Source organism: Cyprinodon tularosa, unplaced genomic scaffold (assembly GCF_016077235.1).
Source record: "Cyprinodon tularosa strain WSP-4 unplaced genomic scaffold, ASM1607723v1 ctg401, whole genome shotgun sequence".
In the NCBI taxonomy this organism is placed as follows: Eukaryota; Metazoa; Chordata; class Actinopteri; order Cyprinodontiformes; family Cyprinodontidae; genus Cyprinodon; species Cyprinodon tularosa.
In genome coordinates this window covers 15,380-29,748 of record NW_024039121.1, presented here as the reverse complement: position 1 = coordinate 29,748, position 14,369 = coordinate 15,380, and the positions used below count along the sequence as shown (strand labels likewise).

The following is a 14,369-nucleotide window of genomic DNA, read 5'->3' as shown; positions in this document are numbered from 1 at the left end:
TATTTGTTTAAGATTTAGTTGTGCTATAAAGATTACTTATTAATATTTTTTTATTTGTTATTACTTTTTCAGTTTTGTGTTATTTGAATTACTAGTGTGAATTTATTATTTTCTTTAATGGGAGGGTGCGCAAACTTTCAAGCACAACTGTATCTTAAAAAAATGGATATGCATTGAAACCATTAAATTACACAGAAGAAAAAAATATGGGTGTACACTGATCTTATTTTGGTCTAAAAATGATGATGAAGCAGAGTACAGGCAGGAGGCGTGGTTTACTGAGAGAATAAATGTTGTCTGACTACTGCTTCATGCCACAGTGACATTTCTCCGTTCCTTGATTAACAGGAGTTTCCTTCTGCAATGGGTGACGGATTTATCATAGCAATAGATTTTGGGACAACATTTAGTGGATATTCCTTTAATATCAGTGCTAGAGAGGAAGAAAGTGAGCCTTACTTGAAAAAATGGGGAAAAGAGTATGGATTTGACACCCCAAAGACTCCAACCTGCATTTTATTTAAAGAAGATAAAAAATTTCTTAGTTTTGGCTATGAAGCCCAAATGAAATACAAGGAAATGAGGGGAGCAGAAGCAAAGAGACATTATTTGTTTGAAGACTTTAAGATGGACCTCTACAGCAAAGTAAGTGCAGTACATTGCTGGCGAGTTGTGTGCAGTAATGTTTACACTCATAAACGCTTCAATTTAAGTTGATCTTTAGGTAAATATTCACCTGCTTAGCATTGCCTATTGCTTAGCTAATTTACTGTAAAATAGAGGGTCTTCTTTGGCAAAGTATGTATATAGAAATTTAAACGCATAATTAAAGTACAATGATATCTACACATTACATTGGAGTTACCTAATGTTTATCTTTAGTTAAGAGTTAATTTAATATAGATTCTGTGATAAAACATCTGAACACATGAAGAGAAAAAAAAGTTGGTGAGATGGAAATCAATAATTTGTTTTATAATATTAACTTGAGAACATCAACAGAAAATGTAAAAAGTTGTGATTAAAAGGCTATTTATCTCTAAACGTGCTGGTTAAAATAATTTAAAATACATTAGGAGTAAAATCACTGTTCAAACATTTGCACAGTTGTATCTAAGATCTACATAAACATTTCTAGAAACTCAGCAGTAATCTGAAGATTAAAGATGCCAGCGGGAAATCTATGAAGGCACTAAAGGTTTTCTCAGAGTCCCTGAGATTCCTGAAGGATGATGCTCTGGCTACCATCATTGCCAACACAGGGGGGAGGAAGTTCATTATCTCTGACTTCATCTGGGTCCTGACTGTTCCTGCTATCTGGGATCCTTCAGCCAAACAGTTCATGAGAGAAGCTGCAAAACAGGTAAAACCAGATTTACCACAGCAATGGTTGATGATGTTCAAAGCGATAAGAGTTGTTTTCTTTGTAGGCAGGTATTGTAACAGAACAAGATGAGGGGAAACTGATTATTGCTCTGGAGCCAGAAGCTGCTTCTATCTGGTGTAAGAAGCTTCAACCAGATGATTTCTCAAAGAACCAGAGCAGAGAGTCACTGGATCAGTCTCCAGGGACTCGGTACACTGTTGTGGACTGTGGAGGTAATATCTGTGGTTCTGATTCATTGACTTATAGATTCAATCACTAAACATTTTAACATCTTTATACATAAAAACATTATGAAAAATAGTGGTAATTATTTGCAATCTTTTGTGAACTAAAACAAATCAATGTGAATAAATGTGGCTGTTTAAATAAATAAACCATCATTATCCCATCTGTCCCTTTAAGGAGGAACTATTGATATGACTGTTCATGAAGTGCAGGATGGAGGAGCCCTGAAAGAGCTGCACAAGGCCACTGGAAACAATCTAGGAGGACAAACTGTGGACAGAAAATTTAAACAATTCCTGAAAGAAATACTCCCTGATGGAGTTTGGGATGAATTTGAACAAAACTTTCCAAGTTCAGCCCAGAGAATCATTTATGATTTTACTTGTCTCAAGCAAACAGATAAAGATATTCAGCTCAGCTGCCCATTCATACTTGGATCATTGGCTAAAGAAAAGTCAGGAACAGAAAACTTCATAAAGCCAGAACTTGGTGCTTCCTGGGATGGTGAATACATCAAAATCTCTCAAGACAAACTGGAGTCTTTCTTTGAAGAAAGTCTGGAGGGCATCACCCAGAATCTGAGGGATATCTTTAAACATTGTCTAAACATTGATTACATTCTGTTAGTTGGGGGATACGCTCAGAGCGAAATACTGCAGCAGCACATTATTGATCAGTTTGGACATCAGTGTAAGGTTCTGTGTCCTTTCAGAGCCCAGGAAGCGATTGTGAGGGGAGCTGTAGAGTTTGGTAGAAACCCACAGGTTGTTATTTCTCGTAAAAGTTCCTTTACTTATGGATTTGCTGTTTGTGAGAAGTTTGATGAGAGGAAACACAAGGAAGAAAAGAAATTTACAGCAGGAGGCGTGGAATACAGTAGAGATATTTTTAGTAAAATGGTGGAAGAAGGTGAGGATGTTGGATCAGAGGAAACCAGAGAGTTCCTTTGTTCTCCAGCTAAAGCAGATCAGAGAAACATGACAATGAGATTCTACAGCTCACTTCGAAAAGATCTAGTGTATGTAGATGATTGGGGAGTGGATGAAGTTGGTTCATTCACTGTAGAAATCACTAGAGGGTGTAAAGTCAAACTGGAAATAAAGTTTGGCTCAACAGAGATAACAGCTACAGGAACCAACCTGATTAGTGGAGAGAAGCAAACAGTCAAAATAGACTTCACAACCACAGACAGAGAATGTGTCGTTGATGAGGCAGAAGATGAAAACAGTAATGGATCTAGTAATACTATATACTGCTAGCTATATACTATATATTGTGTATAGTATTTGTATGTTTTATGTTGTATATAGCTATAGATTCTGTATTCTGTATACATATCTCTATTGTCTGGACCCTCAACACCAAGCCTTGTAAGTGTAAACCTACTTGGCAATAAACTTGATTCTGATTGCATTAGAAGAATATGTAATAGCGGGTACTGATGAAACACCTGGAGGAACATGTCACTTTTCCATGAAATATATCTTTGTGTGTGTGCTCCGAAGCATTATTGGATATTTAATGATGAATCCTCTGGGTATGGTGGTGGATCAAAATAAAAATATTCTTACAAATAACTCATCAGTTCTTCATAATAGATGGCTAGAAGGCAGAATCATTCATTATTTGCCTTTCTGATTTAGCAAATTTTCACTGTAAATATTTTTTTTTTAAATCACAAAATCAATTTGTATGATCTCAAAGTTGGATATTTTTTCGTTGGAAAAACTTTGTTTTCAACCAACAAGATTATTAGTCGTTTGAATTTTGTACATGGGTAGACTAAATCCTGATGGTGGGTTAAACAGCTTATAAGTAATTTTTGATAACTTCTGTTATATGGTTTTCTTTTCAGTGTTACTTGATGAATAATGACCAAAACCTATAAAATTAAAAATAATACTGAAAGGCAAAGAAAATAGTACACCCCCAACTTCACTGTAACTATATTTTCGGTTTTACTAGAAACAATTGAGATGCTACAATTACATTTTTACATCAGCATTTGTGAATTAAATAGAGGCATTGACAAACTGAAAAATTAGACACACAATATTCCATCCATCCATTTTCAATTACGCTTTTCCCTCCTGTGGTTGCAAGGAGTGCTGGTGGCTATCCCCAGCTGTCAGTGGGAGAGAGTCGGTGTACACCTGGACAGGTCAGCAGGGGTGGCCGCTGTACTATTCTTCACAAGATGTGTATCAAAAAAAACAATCGAACGTGTACTAAGTTATAGGACTGATATATTTATTTGAATTCCAACAACAAAAAACATAAAAGTACTTAAAAAAAATGATTTCATGAACAGGTTTACTGTTTTTACATAAATATTGCCCCTCTCAGGATTTGTAAAGCTAAATCTGTGTTTTTTTTCATGGTCCAATATGCTTACACAAACCTAAAAATGTAATGTACCAGTTTAATACATAAGTTATTAGTCAGTTTTGCATTTTTTTAAATATAAAAATTATTTACTGAGGATATGAAGAGTTTCACCGCAAAACGAGATATGTCCATTTTAGCATATTTGAGAAAAATAACTTATTTTTATAATTTTTTTTTTTACCATCATCATATATAACAAAGGAAGAAAACCATATAATATTTTTAGACTTTATTTCATAAGTGCACAAAAATACTCCATTAGAAATATATTGAAAATGTAACATTTTTGAGAAAAATGTAAATTTCATAATTTTTTTTGCAAAAAAAACAACATATCCGAGTGCAAATAATTTAACAAAATGAGACATATCCATCTGGGATTAAAATCAGATCATAAAACAGCATTTTCAAATTGCTACTGCTTGAATATTATTTAAACTGATTTTATGAACCCCACCCATCCCAGACATTCAACTGTCAGTAAACCAACATAACTTCCTGAGATTAACTTTTTAAAAACGATTTATATAAAACACTGTAGTGACTGTAAAACTGTTGTACCTTAGTATTTCACCTTCCTAACTGAACAGAATAAACAAATTGCACAAATCATAGTGCATCATCAGAACAAATGACACAAAGTCAAAGTGCATCATTAGAACAAACAACCTTCACAAACTCCTCAAGTCTCATTATCAGTCTCCCGGTTAGAATGAACATCACTGTCAACCTCGGTGTTATAACTTCCACAAGATAAAGCTTGAAGATAGAACTCAGTGACATTGGCTGGAGCTCCAATATCAGAAATGTTTTCAACGTCAGTCTTTTTTGCTGCCTTTAAAGTAGACACCATCTCAAGAGGCTTTTGGTTGAACTTCCTCCATTGCTTTCCACTTTTTAGAACAGAATGGTAGCAATCTGATCATTCCTTATACACAGCATCTGGTCGTCACTCAGCTTGAATGACCTTTGTGATTTAAAAAAGTTTTGTGTTTCAGATTTAAAGTCTCTTGCATTCCAATCAGTGCCATAGATGTGCAAGTTAGCATGCTTACGTAATATTGCATAGTAGTCTTTGGGATGCAGGATCCTGTTTACGTATCATCTGCTCAATCCGCCCAAACACACTTTCAGCTGGCATAAAACTATGACATATGAATTCACTATCCCCACAAATGTGGAATGTGAATTCAATTTCGATGTCAGGAAGTGCTGACTTTCGTAAGGCACAGGGCATGGAAAGTACATTCATATTCTTGTTCTGCCCAAAGCAGGAACAGTCTGAGTTTAGTTTTTTGATGCAAAATACCATTCAATTGAACTCGAAAGCAGTCTTCCAGTGCAGAGGCAATCATGTATGAGTCCTTTTTTCGTTTTCCTGCTTCATCCATACATAAAGATGGTGTTACGACCCGGCTCAGCCAGGGAAAAAGGAAGTAACATTAAAGAAACCTGGTGGTAAGGTTTTAACAATTTAAGGATTTATTGTTTGGAGTTTTTCAAAATAAACAAAAAAGGGTAACAATTATTAATCAAAACGTAGGGACTCTCAACAACAGAGTATTCACTAAAACAAAATCCACAAAACAGAGGTGTAAATCAAAGAACTTAACCAAACAAAAATGATCTCTCAAAACAAGTTAAACAAAAACTAAAATACAAGTCTCTAACGGCGTTTCAAAGTTCCCCCCACCGGGACAAAGCAAGTTACACAAGAAATCAAGGTGAACAAAATCTGTTAGAGCAGACTAAGCTATCAAAGCTAACACCAGTTTTACAGCAGTCAAACCTACACCTCACAAAATGGCAAGCTGTCTGAACAAAGGATCCGCCGCGCCTTCCCCTAGGAAGTCCTTTGGTTTTAAATGGAGGCCTCAACAATGATTGGTGGAGCAGGCAATTGGTGATCCAATCACGGTAGGCCCCAAGGTGTGTCACAGGAAAAACATCCACTTCCAGGTGCAGTCAATTTAATCAGGCCTCTGAAAAAAAATAAAATAAACACAAACACAGAAAAGGCCACTGGCCGTAACACCTCCCCCCTTAAAATCCTAACCTAAAAGGGTTTCGGAGGAACATTTCCAACTGAAGGAAACTATAAGCTACACTCTAGATAAGGCATCTGCTAAGAAGTTGTCTGCACCTTTCTTATGTTTAATATTAAGATGGTAATCCTGTACCCGTAACGCCCACCGCATGAGTCTCTGATTGTGGTTGTACATTCGAGAAAGGAAAACAAGGGGGTTGTGGTCGGTGTATACTGTGATTGGCACAGGGCTAGACCCTAGGTAAACCTCAAAGTGTTGAAGTGCAAGTAGCAAAGCCAGAGTTTCTTTCTCAATGATGGAGTAATTGACTTGACTGGGTGTAAATTTACGGGAAAAATAACAGACGGGATGATCAGCTCCGTCCCCACCTTCCTGTAACAGTACAGCACCAGCTCCAACAGCACTAGCATCCACTTCAAGTTTGAAAGCCTTTGACATGTCTGGAGAGGTAAGCACAGGTGCATGTGACAAGAGAGATTTTATACTTTCAAAAGCATGTTGACACTCAGGAGTCCAGACAAAGTCTACTTTTGGGCTCAGCAGAGTAGTGAGAGGGTGGGCTACCGTCGAAAAATTTCGACAGAAATTTCGGTAATAACTGGCCATGCCAAGGAAACGGCGAAGGGCTTTTCTTGTGCTAGGGACAGGAAACTGAACGATGGCTTTTATTTTGGCTTCTAAAGGGCATACTTGTCCCCGGCCGACTTGCCTACCAAGGTAAGTGACAGTTGCTTTACCAAAATCACACTTTGCTAAGTTTACAGTAAGCGAAGCGTCAGCAAGCCGAGTGAACACAGCTTTTAAGATTTTTATGTGTTCTTCCCAGGTAGAAGTGTACACAATGAGATCGTCAAGATATGCATTACAGTTTGGTAATCCAGACAGAACAGTGTTAACCAACCGCTGAAAGGTGGCTGGGGCATTACACATGCCAAATGCCATGACTGTATATTGCAAAAACTGATCTGGTGTTACAAATGCAGAGATCTCTGATGCACGGTCAGTTAATGGTACCTGCCAGTATCCTTTTAATAGGTCCAGTTTACTTACAAAATTGGCATTACCAATGGTATCAACACAATCCTCTATACGGGGAAGTGGATACGAATCAATAACAGTAACTGAATTAACTTTTCGGAAATCTGTTATAAAACGAGGAGTGCCATCAGGTTTCATCTCCAAAAGACATGGGGAGCTCCATGGGCTGGAACTTTGCTTAGCAAACCCATGTTGTAACATGTAGTCTGTTTCACCGTTCATCAAGATTCTTTTAACTGGGTTTGTTCTGTACGGATGTTGCTTTATTGGCTTGGCCCCAGCAACATCAATGTCATGTTTAAGAACTGAAGTTTGTGTTGGCACATCACGGAACAGTTCTGGGTAACTATTGAGCAAGACAATAATATCATTTTTTTGTTCCTCTTTTAAATGTGAAAGCTGGTTAGGTAGGACCTTCAACATTTCAGAGTTTGACAATCGTGAGCTTTGGTAAGAAATGGAACGCAATGTTAAACCATCCTCTACAGCAGAGTCAGAACACTCCCTTACAATCAATGCTGAGGAGCAAGTTGAAGGTAAAGGTTGACCTGTTTGACGGTCAGGATTACCGTTTGGGTCTCGAGAACAGTACGGCTTTAACATATTTATGTGACAGACCCGAGATTTTCTCCTTCTTTCAGGAGTGCTGATTACATAATCTGTCTCACTCAACTTCTCCTGAACCACATAAGGTCCTGAAAACTTGGCAGAAAGAGTAGAACCAGGAACAGGTAGTAAAGCCAGGACTTTTTCCCCCTTGGCAAAAGAACGAGACAGGGCAGACTGGTCATAATGCTTCTTCATGGACCTTTGAGACTCCCCTAATGTTTCTTTTGCAAAAGCACAAGACTGATGCAGTCTTTCTCTGAACTTGCAGACATAGTCCAAAATGTTCTCCTGGGGGGAAACATTTATCTCCAAGATTTTCTCTTTAAGGATTTTTAGAGGGCTACGGAGCGTATGGCCAAACACCAACTCAGCTGGGCTGAATCTTAGAGACTCTTGAATAGCCTCCCGAGCTGCAAACAAAACAAAAGGTAACCCTTCATCCCAGTCCTTTTCTGTTTCTATACAATATTTTCGTAGCATAGACTTTAACGTCTGATGCCAACGCTCTAAAGCTCCTTGAGATTCAGGATGATAGGCACTGTAGACTGTATGCTGTATGTTCAGTTCCTTAAGGACTTGCTTAAAAAGCTTAGACTGAAAGTTTGTGCCTTGATCAGTTTGAATTACTCTAGGAAGGCCGAAGGTGGAAAAAAACTTTGTCATCGCTTTTACTACTGAGCTGGAAGTGATCTTACGCAGTGGGATTGCTTCTGGGTAACGAGTTGAGGCACACATTAAGGTGAGCAGGAACTGATTACCAGATTTTGTGCGTGGAAGTGGCCCAACACAGTCCATGATAATTCGCTCAAAAGGTTCTCCAACCACAGAAATAGGATGGAGAGGAGCAGGAGGGATAACTTGGTTGGGTTTACCAGTTACCTGACAGGTATGACAGCTGCGACAATACTGGCGTACATCTGTTTTTAATCCGGGCCAGTAAAAATGTTTCAGAACATTCTGATAAGTTTTTGTTACCCCCAGATGTCCTGCCCAGCTTCCTTCATGTGCCAAGGCCAAAATGTGTTTGCGGTAACTTGATGGAATTACAATTTGGTGTACCACATTCCAGTCAGCATCAGGGAGGACAACAGGGCACCATTTTCTCATCAATACTCCATCATTTACATAAAATGCTACTTGTTCAGCTCTAGCTTTGTCAGCACTTACAACACCTGAGAAGTACCTTTTTAGAGTTGGATCCACCTTCTGAGCGGCACAAAGCTGGGATCGGGAGATGGGAGAAGAACCGAAATCAGCTTGTCGCACATCAGGTTTCAGCTGGGGGACTGCGGGCAACTGTGTTGTAGCTGGTACTTTTTCCTCCTCTGAAAAGATTGACATAAGCACACTGTCAGACAAGTCTACATCTTCTTCTGAGTTTCTCTTCAAATTTTGAGTCCTGGTGAGCACACAGGAAGTAGAGACAGTAGTCTGTATTGCATCGTCGTCCTTAGGACGGGAGCAGGGGACGTCTAATATTTCCAGGGAAGGTGTTACTTTACCACCTGCAATATCATTACCAAGTAAAAGGGAAATACCTTTAACTGGAAGCTCAGAACAAACAGCAATGGGGAAAATACCAGAAATCAGTTCTGATTGTAACTGCACCAAGTGTACAGGCCGGGGGACATAACCCATTTCCAGTCCTTGCAGAACAACACTGTAGCCACAAGATGACAACTCAGAAAACGGTAGGGAATCAGTTAACATAATAGATTGGGAGGCACCCGTGTCACGCAAAATACGAACTGGATGTGGATCTGCAAGTTTTCCTGGTAATGAAACATATCCAGTTAGCAAAAAAGGTTCATAACACGGATCAGGAGTACATCCAAGGTCAGCCTTTCGTGGGGTAGGAGACGGGTTCCTTATTAGCCCCACACCTTTTGGTTTGGACTGTGTGTTCTGTTCTTTTCGTTTCAAGGCTAAACAATTAGCAATGAGATGACCTGTTTTGTGACAATAGAAACACTCCTTGTCATTCTTTTGAGGAGTTGACTTGGGTGGTTCAACAGCTGATTTTATAGACACACTTCTATTGAGCACAGACTGAAAGGTAGACTTATGTGTAAGCACATACTCATCAGCTAACACAGCAGCAGAAGACAGTGAGTTTACCTTTTGTTCATTCAAGTGAACAACAACACGTTCAGGTAGACAATTTTTGAACTCTTCCAATAGAACAAGTTCTCTTAGAGTGTCAAAATTTGTCACCTTATTTGAAGCACACCAACGGTCAAAGAGACTTCCCTTTTCTCTGGCGAATTCTACATAGGTCTGTGAGGGGCTTTTCTTAAAAGACCTAAATTTTTGCCGGTAAGCCTCAGGTACAAGCTCATAAGCTTTCAAAATGGCAGCTTTAACCACATCATACTTTAGGGTGTCTGAAAGAGGGAGGGCGGCTACAACCTCTTGAGCTTTACCATGGATTCTGCACTGAAGCAGCAAAGACCAAACATCAGGGGGCCACTGCAAAGCCTGTGCTATGCGCTCAAAAGCAGAGAAGTAAGAATCAATCTCTGCCTCTCGAAACTCAGGTACTAAAGAAACATACTTTGTAATGTCAAAGGGTCTAATAGAGGGCCCACCAGAACTACTAGGGCTCTCACTGGTTGTTTGAATTGGAAATCTGGCCTTATACTCAAGCTCTAGCTGTCGAAGCTTAATAGCTTTTTCAGCCTCAATTTCCAACCGCTTAATTTCAAGCTGATTTTGCCTGAGTTGTGCCTTCTCCTCAGCCTCAGCTTGCAATCTGGCGAGACAAACCTTCAGGCGAGCATCAACTTTGGACCCAACAGATCCAGAGGAAGCCGAGAGGGGATCAAACCTAGGAAGTGTGACAGGAGTCTGAATCCCACCAACCACCTTCATGTCGCCCTCTGGTGTTTGCTCCTGAGGTCTCTCTGCAAGGTTAGAGGGGCCAGCAGACTCCGTCTATGCAGCAGGCTCAGCAACAGTTGGTAGAGCCGATGAGCTTTGGATCTGTGAAGGCAAAGATAACAAATTCAACTCAACCAGTTTATTTACAATTAGATCCCTTAGTTCCTTTTTCAGTAGTTGTCTGGAATGAGAAATGGAAAAGTAACTTGCAATCTCAAACAAATCAGCTTTACGACAAGATGCAAGTTGCTCAAACGAAGGCTGTTCCAAGAACTGGTCAATATTAAACTGAGCCATTTCTGAACTAAAAGCACAGATCTTACAGCGGAACCCCCAAGCAGCAAAACCAAAAAAATTCCCCTAAACTGTAGCCACAGGATTGTATTAAACATATCCCGGACAAGCCCTCATTTAAATGTTACGACCCGGCTCAGCCAGGGAAAAAGGAAGTAACATTAAAGAAACCCTGGTGGTAAGGTTTTAACAATTTAAGGATTTATTGTTTGGAGTTTTTCAAAATAAACAAAAAAGGGTAACAATTATTAATCAAAACGTAGGGACTCTAACAGAGTATTCACTAAAACAAAATCCACAAAACAGAGGTGTAAATCAAAGAACTTAACCAAACAAAAATGATCTCTCAAAACAAGTTAAACAAAAACTAAAATACAAGTCTCTAACGGCGTTTCAAAGTTCCCCCCCACCGGGACAAAGCAAGTTACACAAGAAATCAAGGTGAACAAAATCTGTTAGAGCAGACTAAGCTATCAAAGCTAACACCAGTTTTACAGCAGTCAAACCTACACCCCACAAAATGGCAAGCTTTCTGAACAAAGGATCAGCCGCGCCTTCCCCTAGGAAGTCCTCAACAATGATTGGTGGAGCAGGCAATTGGTGATCCAATCACGGTAGGCCCCAAGGTGTGTCACAGGAAAAACATCCGCTTCCAGGTGCAGTCAATTTGATCAGGCCTCTGAAAAAAATAAAATAAACACAAACACAGAAAAGGCCACTGGCCGTAACAGATGGACATCATTTTTATTTTGATTACTGCCTTCACCATGATGTACCACCACGCCAAACAGATACAGGTAGAGCTGCCTTGAATAGTATGCCTGCCCAATCAGCATTTGTGGCAGAGACATGTTTTGCATCATGTCAGGGCAAACAGTGAGTGCAGTGGGGTCCACAATATTTAGCTGCTCCTAAAATACTTGAGCTCGTCTCTGATGCAGGATGAACATTGCATTTTTTGTTCATTTTCTTCATCTGTCAAACTTGGATCCTTCATAGAGAGTCAATGTTTTGTGCAGGTGGCACAGGCATCAGTTGCTGGATGCCCAAACCTAAGATTAAATTCTTTGGAAAAAATAGTGTAGTACAAAGAGTAGCTGACTTGATCGTTGTTCTGTTGTTTAAATAGTTTATACATGCATCGAACTGAAAGATCAGAAGGCAAATATTTGCGTCCGGGGGCTCCTCTCCGTCCATAATGACTTGCACAACAGGTAAAAGACCTGTATGTGTGTCTTAACCTCCTGTTGCTTCCTAACCACTTCTTCAACATTGCGCAGCCCTCTGTGGTTGTCAGGACGAGGCTCTGCATTGGTGGAGTAATCCTGGGCGATGCTGGATGGTCTGTCCTTGCTAATGCCTGAAATGACACAAGAAAAGCACAGTTTAGAATAAGAATATACATGGCATGGGCACACAAGCCACACCACAACAATGATGTTATGTTTATTCCAACTTCATCACAGACAAAATCCAAAACGATACATATTTTCGTATCGCTCCCATTTCTAAACTGTTTGATGTAGGAACATGAAACTTGGTATACAACATCTCCAGATGATTCTAGCACTGACATTGGAGACAATTTTTTCAATATCATTTATGGTTTAGCTGTTTAGCTGACGTGTTCGGGCATAGGAAAACGTTGATTCTGAGAAAAATTCTCATACTCAGAAAAAACACATTTTTACATTGTCACCGTGGCCAAATAGTTTTTAGTAGAAACATAAAAGTTGGCACAGTCGAAGCTGAAGGATGGCTGACGCCAAGAGTGAAATAATTTTTTGAATACCTTTTAGGGTTTTTGCTCATCGCTCGTTTGTTCTGAGGGGAAGTTTTGCTTTTGAGTTCTCTGCTCTACAATTGAGCTGCATGTTATTTAATGAGACCAGCAGGAGTGACAAACATTTTTGTTTCTCCTTCCCATTAATGTGTTGAATGAGCTACAGCCATGAAAGTTACCCCAGTCGGAGACAAAGGATAGCTGTCGCTTAGACTGAAAGAATTTTTTAGATACCATATACGGTTTGTCTTCAGCACTCGTTTGTTCGGAGCTGATTTTCCCATTCAAAAAAGCCTGTGAGGAAAGGAACGAAAGTGAAGCGAGTTTCTCTCTTTCACTGACAGGCTCGTTAAGCGTTGTCAAGGTAACCGAGCTTCAAAGGGATTTTACCTCTGCCACTTTAAACAGCACATTTTAATCTAATGGAGGGAGACAACACTGATTTAACATTAGGAAGTGGATACAATATGACTACTGGCCATGACCCTTCCCTTGACACACATCCATGATAGACTTTCAAAATAAGACTCCAGTGACCCTACAAAATAAAAGCCTCTATATTATACTCACGTATTAATTGATGCAAATGGCTCAGCATTATGACCCAAACTCTACCAGCTTGTTTCTATTAGACTCTAGGGACCTTTTCAAAACACACCCCACAGCAAATTTCAAAATAAAAGCCTCCCATTTACGCTCTAACACAGCATCTATTCACCCAATAACATGGAAAACAAGTGATTGCATATTTAGAAATGGATTCTATATCACTGCTGGGCATGACCCTTCCCTTGACACACATCCATGATAGACTTTCGAAATACTGTACGACTAAAGGGACTCTACAAAATAAAAGCCTCTTCCTTGCACACACTCATTCATTGTGCTGTATGGCTAGTAGTTATGACCCAAACTCAACCAATTTCTTCAAATTACACTACCAAGGCCTGTTGACCACACACCTCAGTGCATATTTCTTAACCAGGTTCTTAGATTTACACTGTAATAAAGCATCCGCTAGCCTCATAACATGCAGATTAAGCCTGCCAACGATGCTTTCATCAACACAGCGGCTCGTAACATGCAGGTTAAATTTTTTGATAAATTCAGCTCCTTAAGTGGTATTAGCTCTCTTTCTATAAGCTTCTCTCTCTGTCCTTCCTCTGCTTGTCATGGTCGGTCTTGCACATAGGTTTGTAGATTTTCAATCCTCTAAGGATGACATTGTTTTCTTTATGCTGATCAACCAACACATTTTAAATCATTTCAAATTGTTTTGCCAAGTCTTGACATTTCCACATATGATTCCAAAATTTTGATTCTTATTCAATACCATCTTCCTCAACATTTTACTTCCCATCCTTAAGCTACTATTTTTTCTTCAACCAGATAAGATTCAAGTTTTTCTTTGTAATTTCTATTCTGAATTTAGCTAATTTCATACTTTTCCCCCTAAAGTTGTAAAAATTTTGGGTTCATTCTGCTCTTTTTGGACAGGAAAATTTAAACTTTTTTGTTTTTCGCTAATTTTTTAAAATGCCTGACATGTTTTCCCGGGCAATTGGGGAACCCCCCCCTTTAAAATTTCTTTTTCATTTTTTCTAGAAACCCTTTGGAAAAAAATTTTATTAAAAACCCTTCTAATCTAGGGGCCCACATTGAAAACATTTTTTGATATCATGTATGGTTGGGCTGTGCACTTTTAAGATGAAATTTT

At 39.1% G+C, this 14,369-nt stretch overlaps 1 protein-coding gene across 1 annotated transcript; it reads left to right on the top strand.

Moving 5' to 3' along the window:
• The first annotated feature begins 363 nt into the window (after positions 1-363).
• Positions 364-2,871, top strand: LOC119791851 (heat shock 70 kDa protein 12A-like). The gene is made up of 4 exons (XM_038298190.1): positions 364-645; positions 1,139-1,363; positions 1,431-1,599; positions 1,790-2,871. The coding sequence occupies exons 1-4, from the start codon at positions 364-366 to the stop codon at positions 2,869-2,871; spliced, it is 1,758 nt and encodes a 585-aa protein (XP_038154118.1).
• The last annotated feature ends 11,498 nt before the right edge of the window (positions 2,872-14,369 follow it).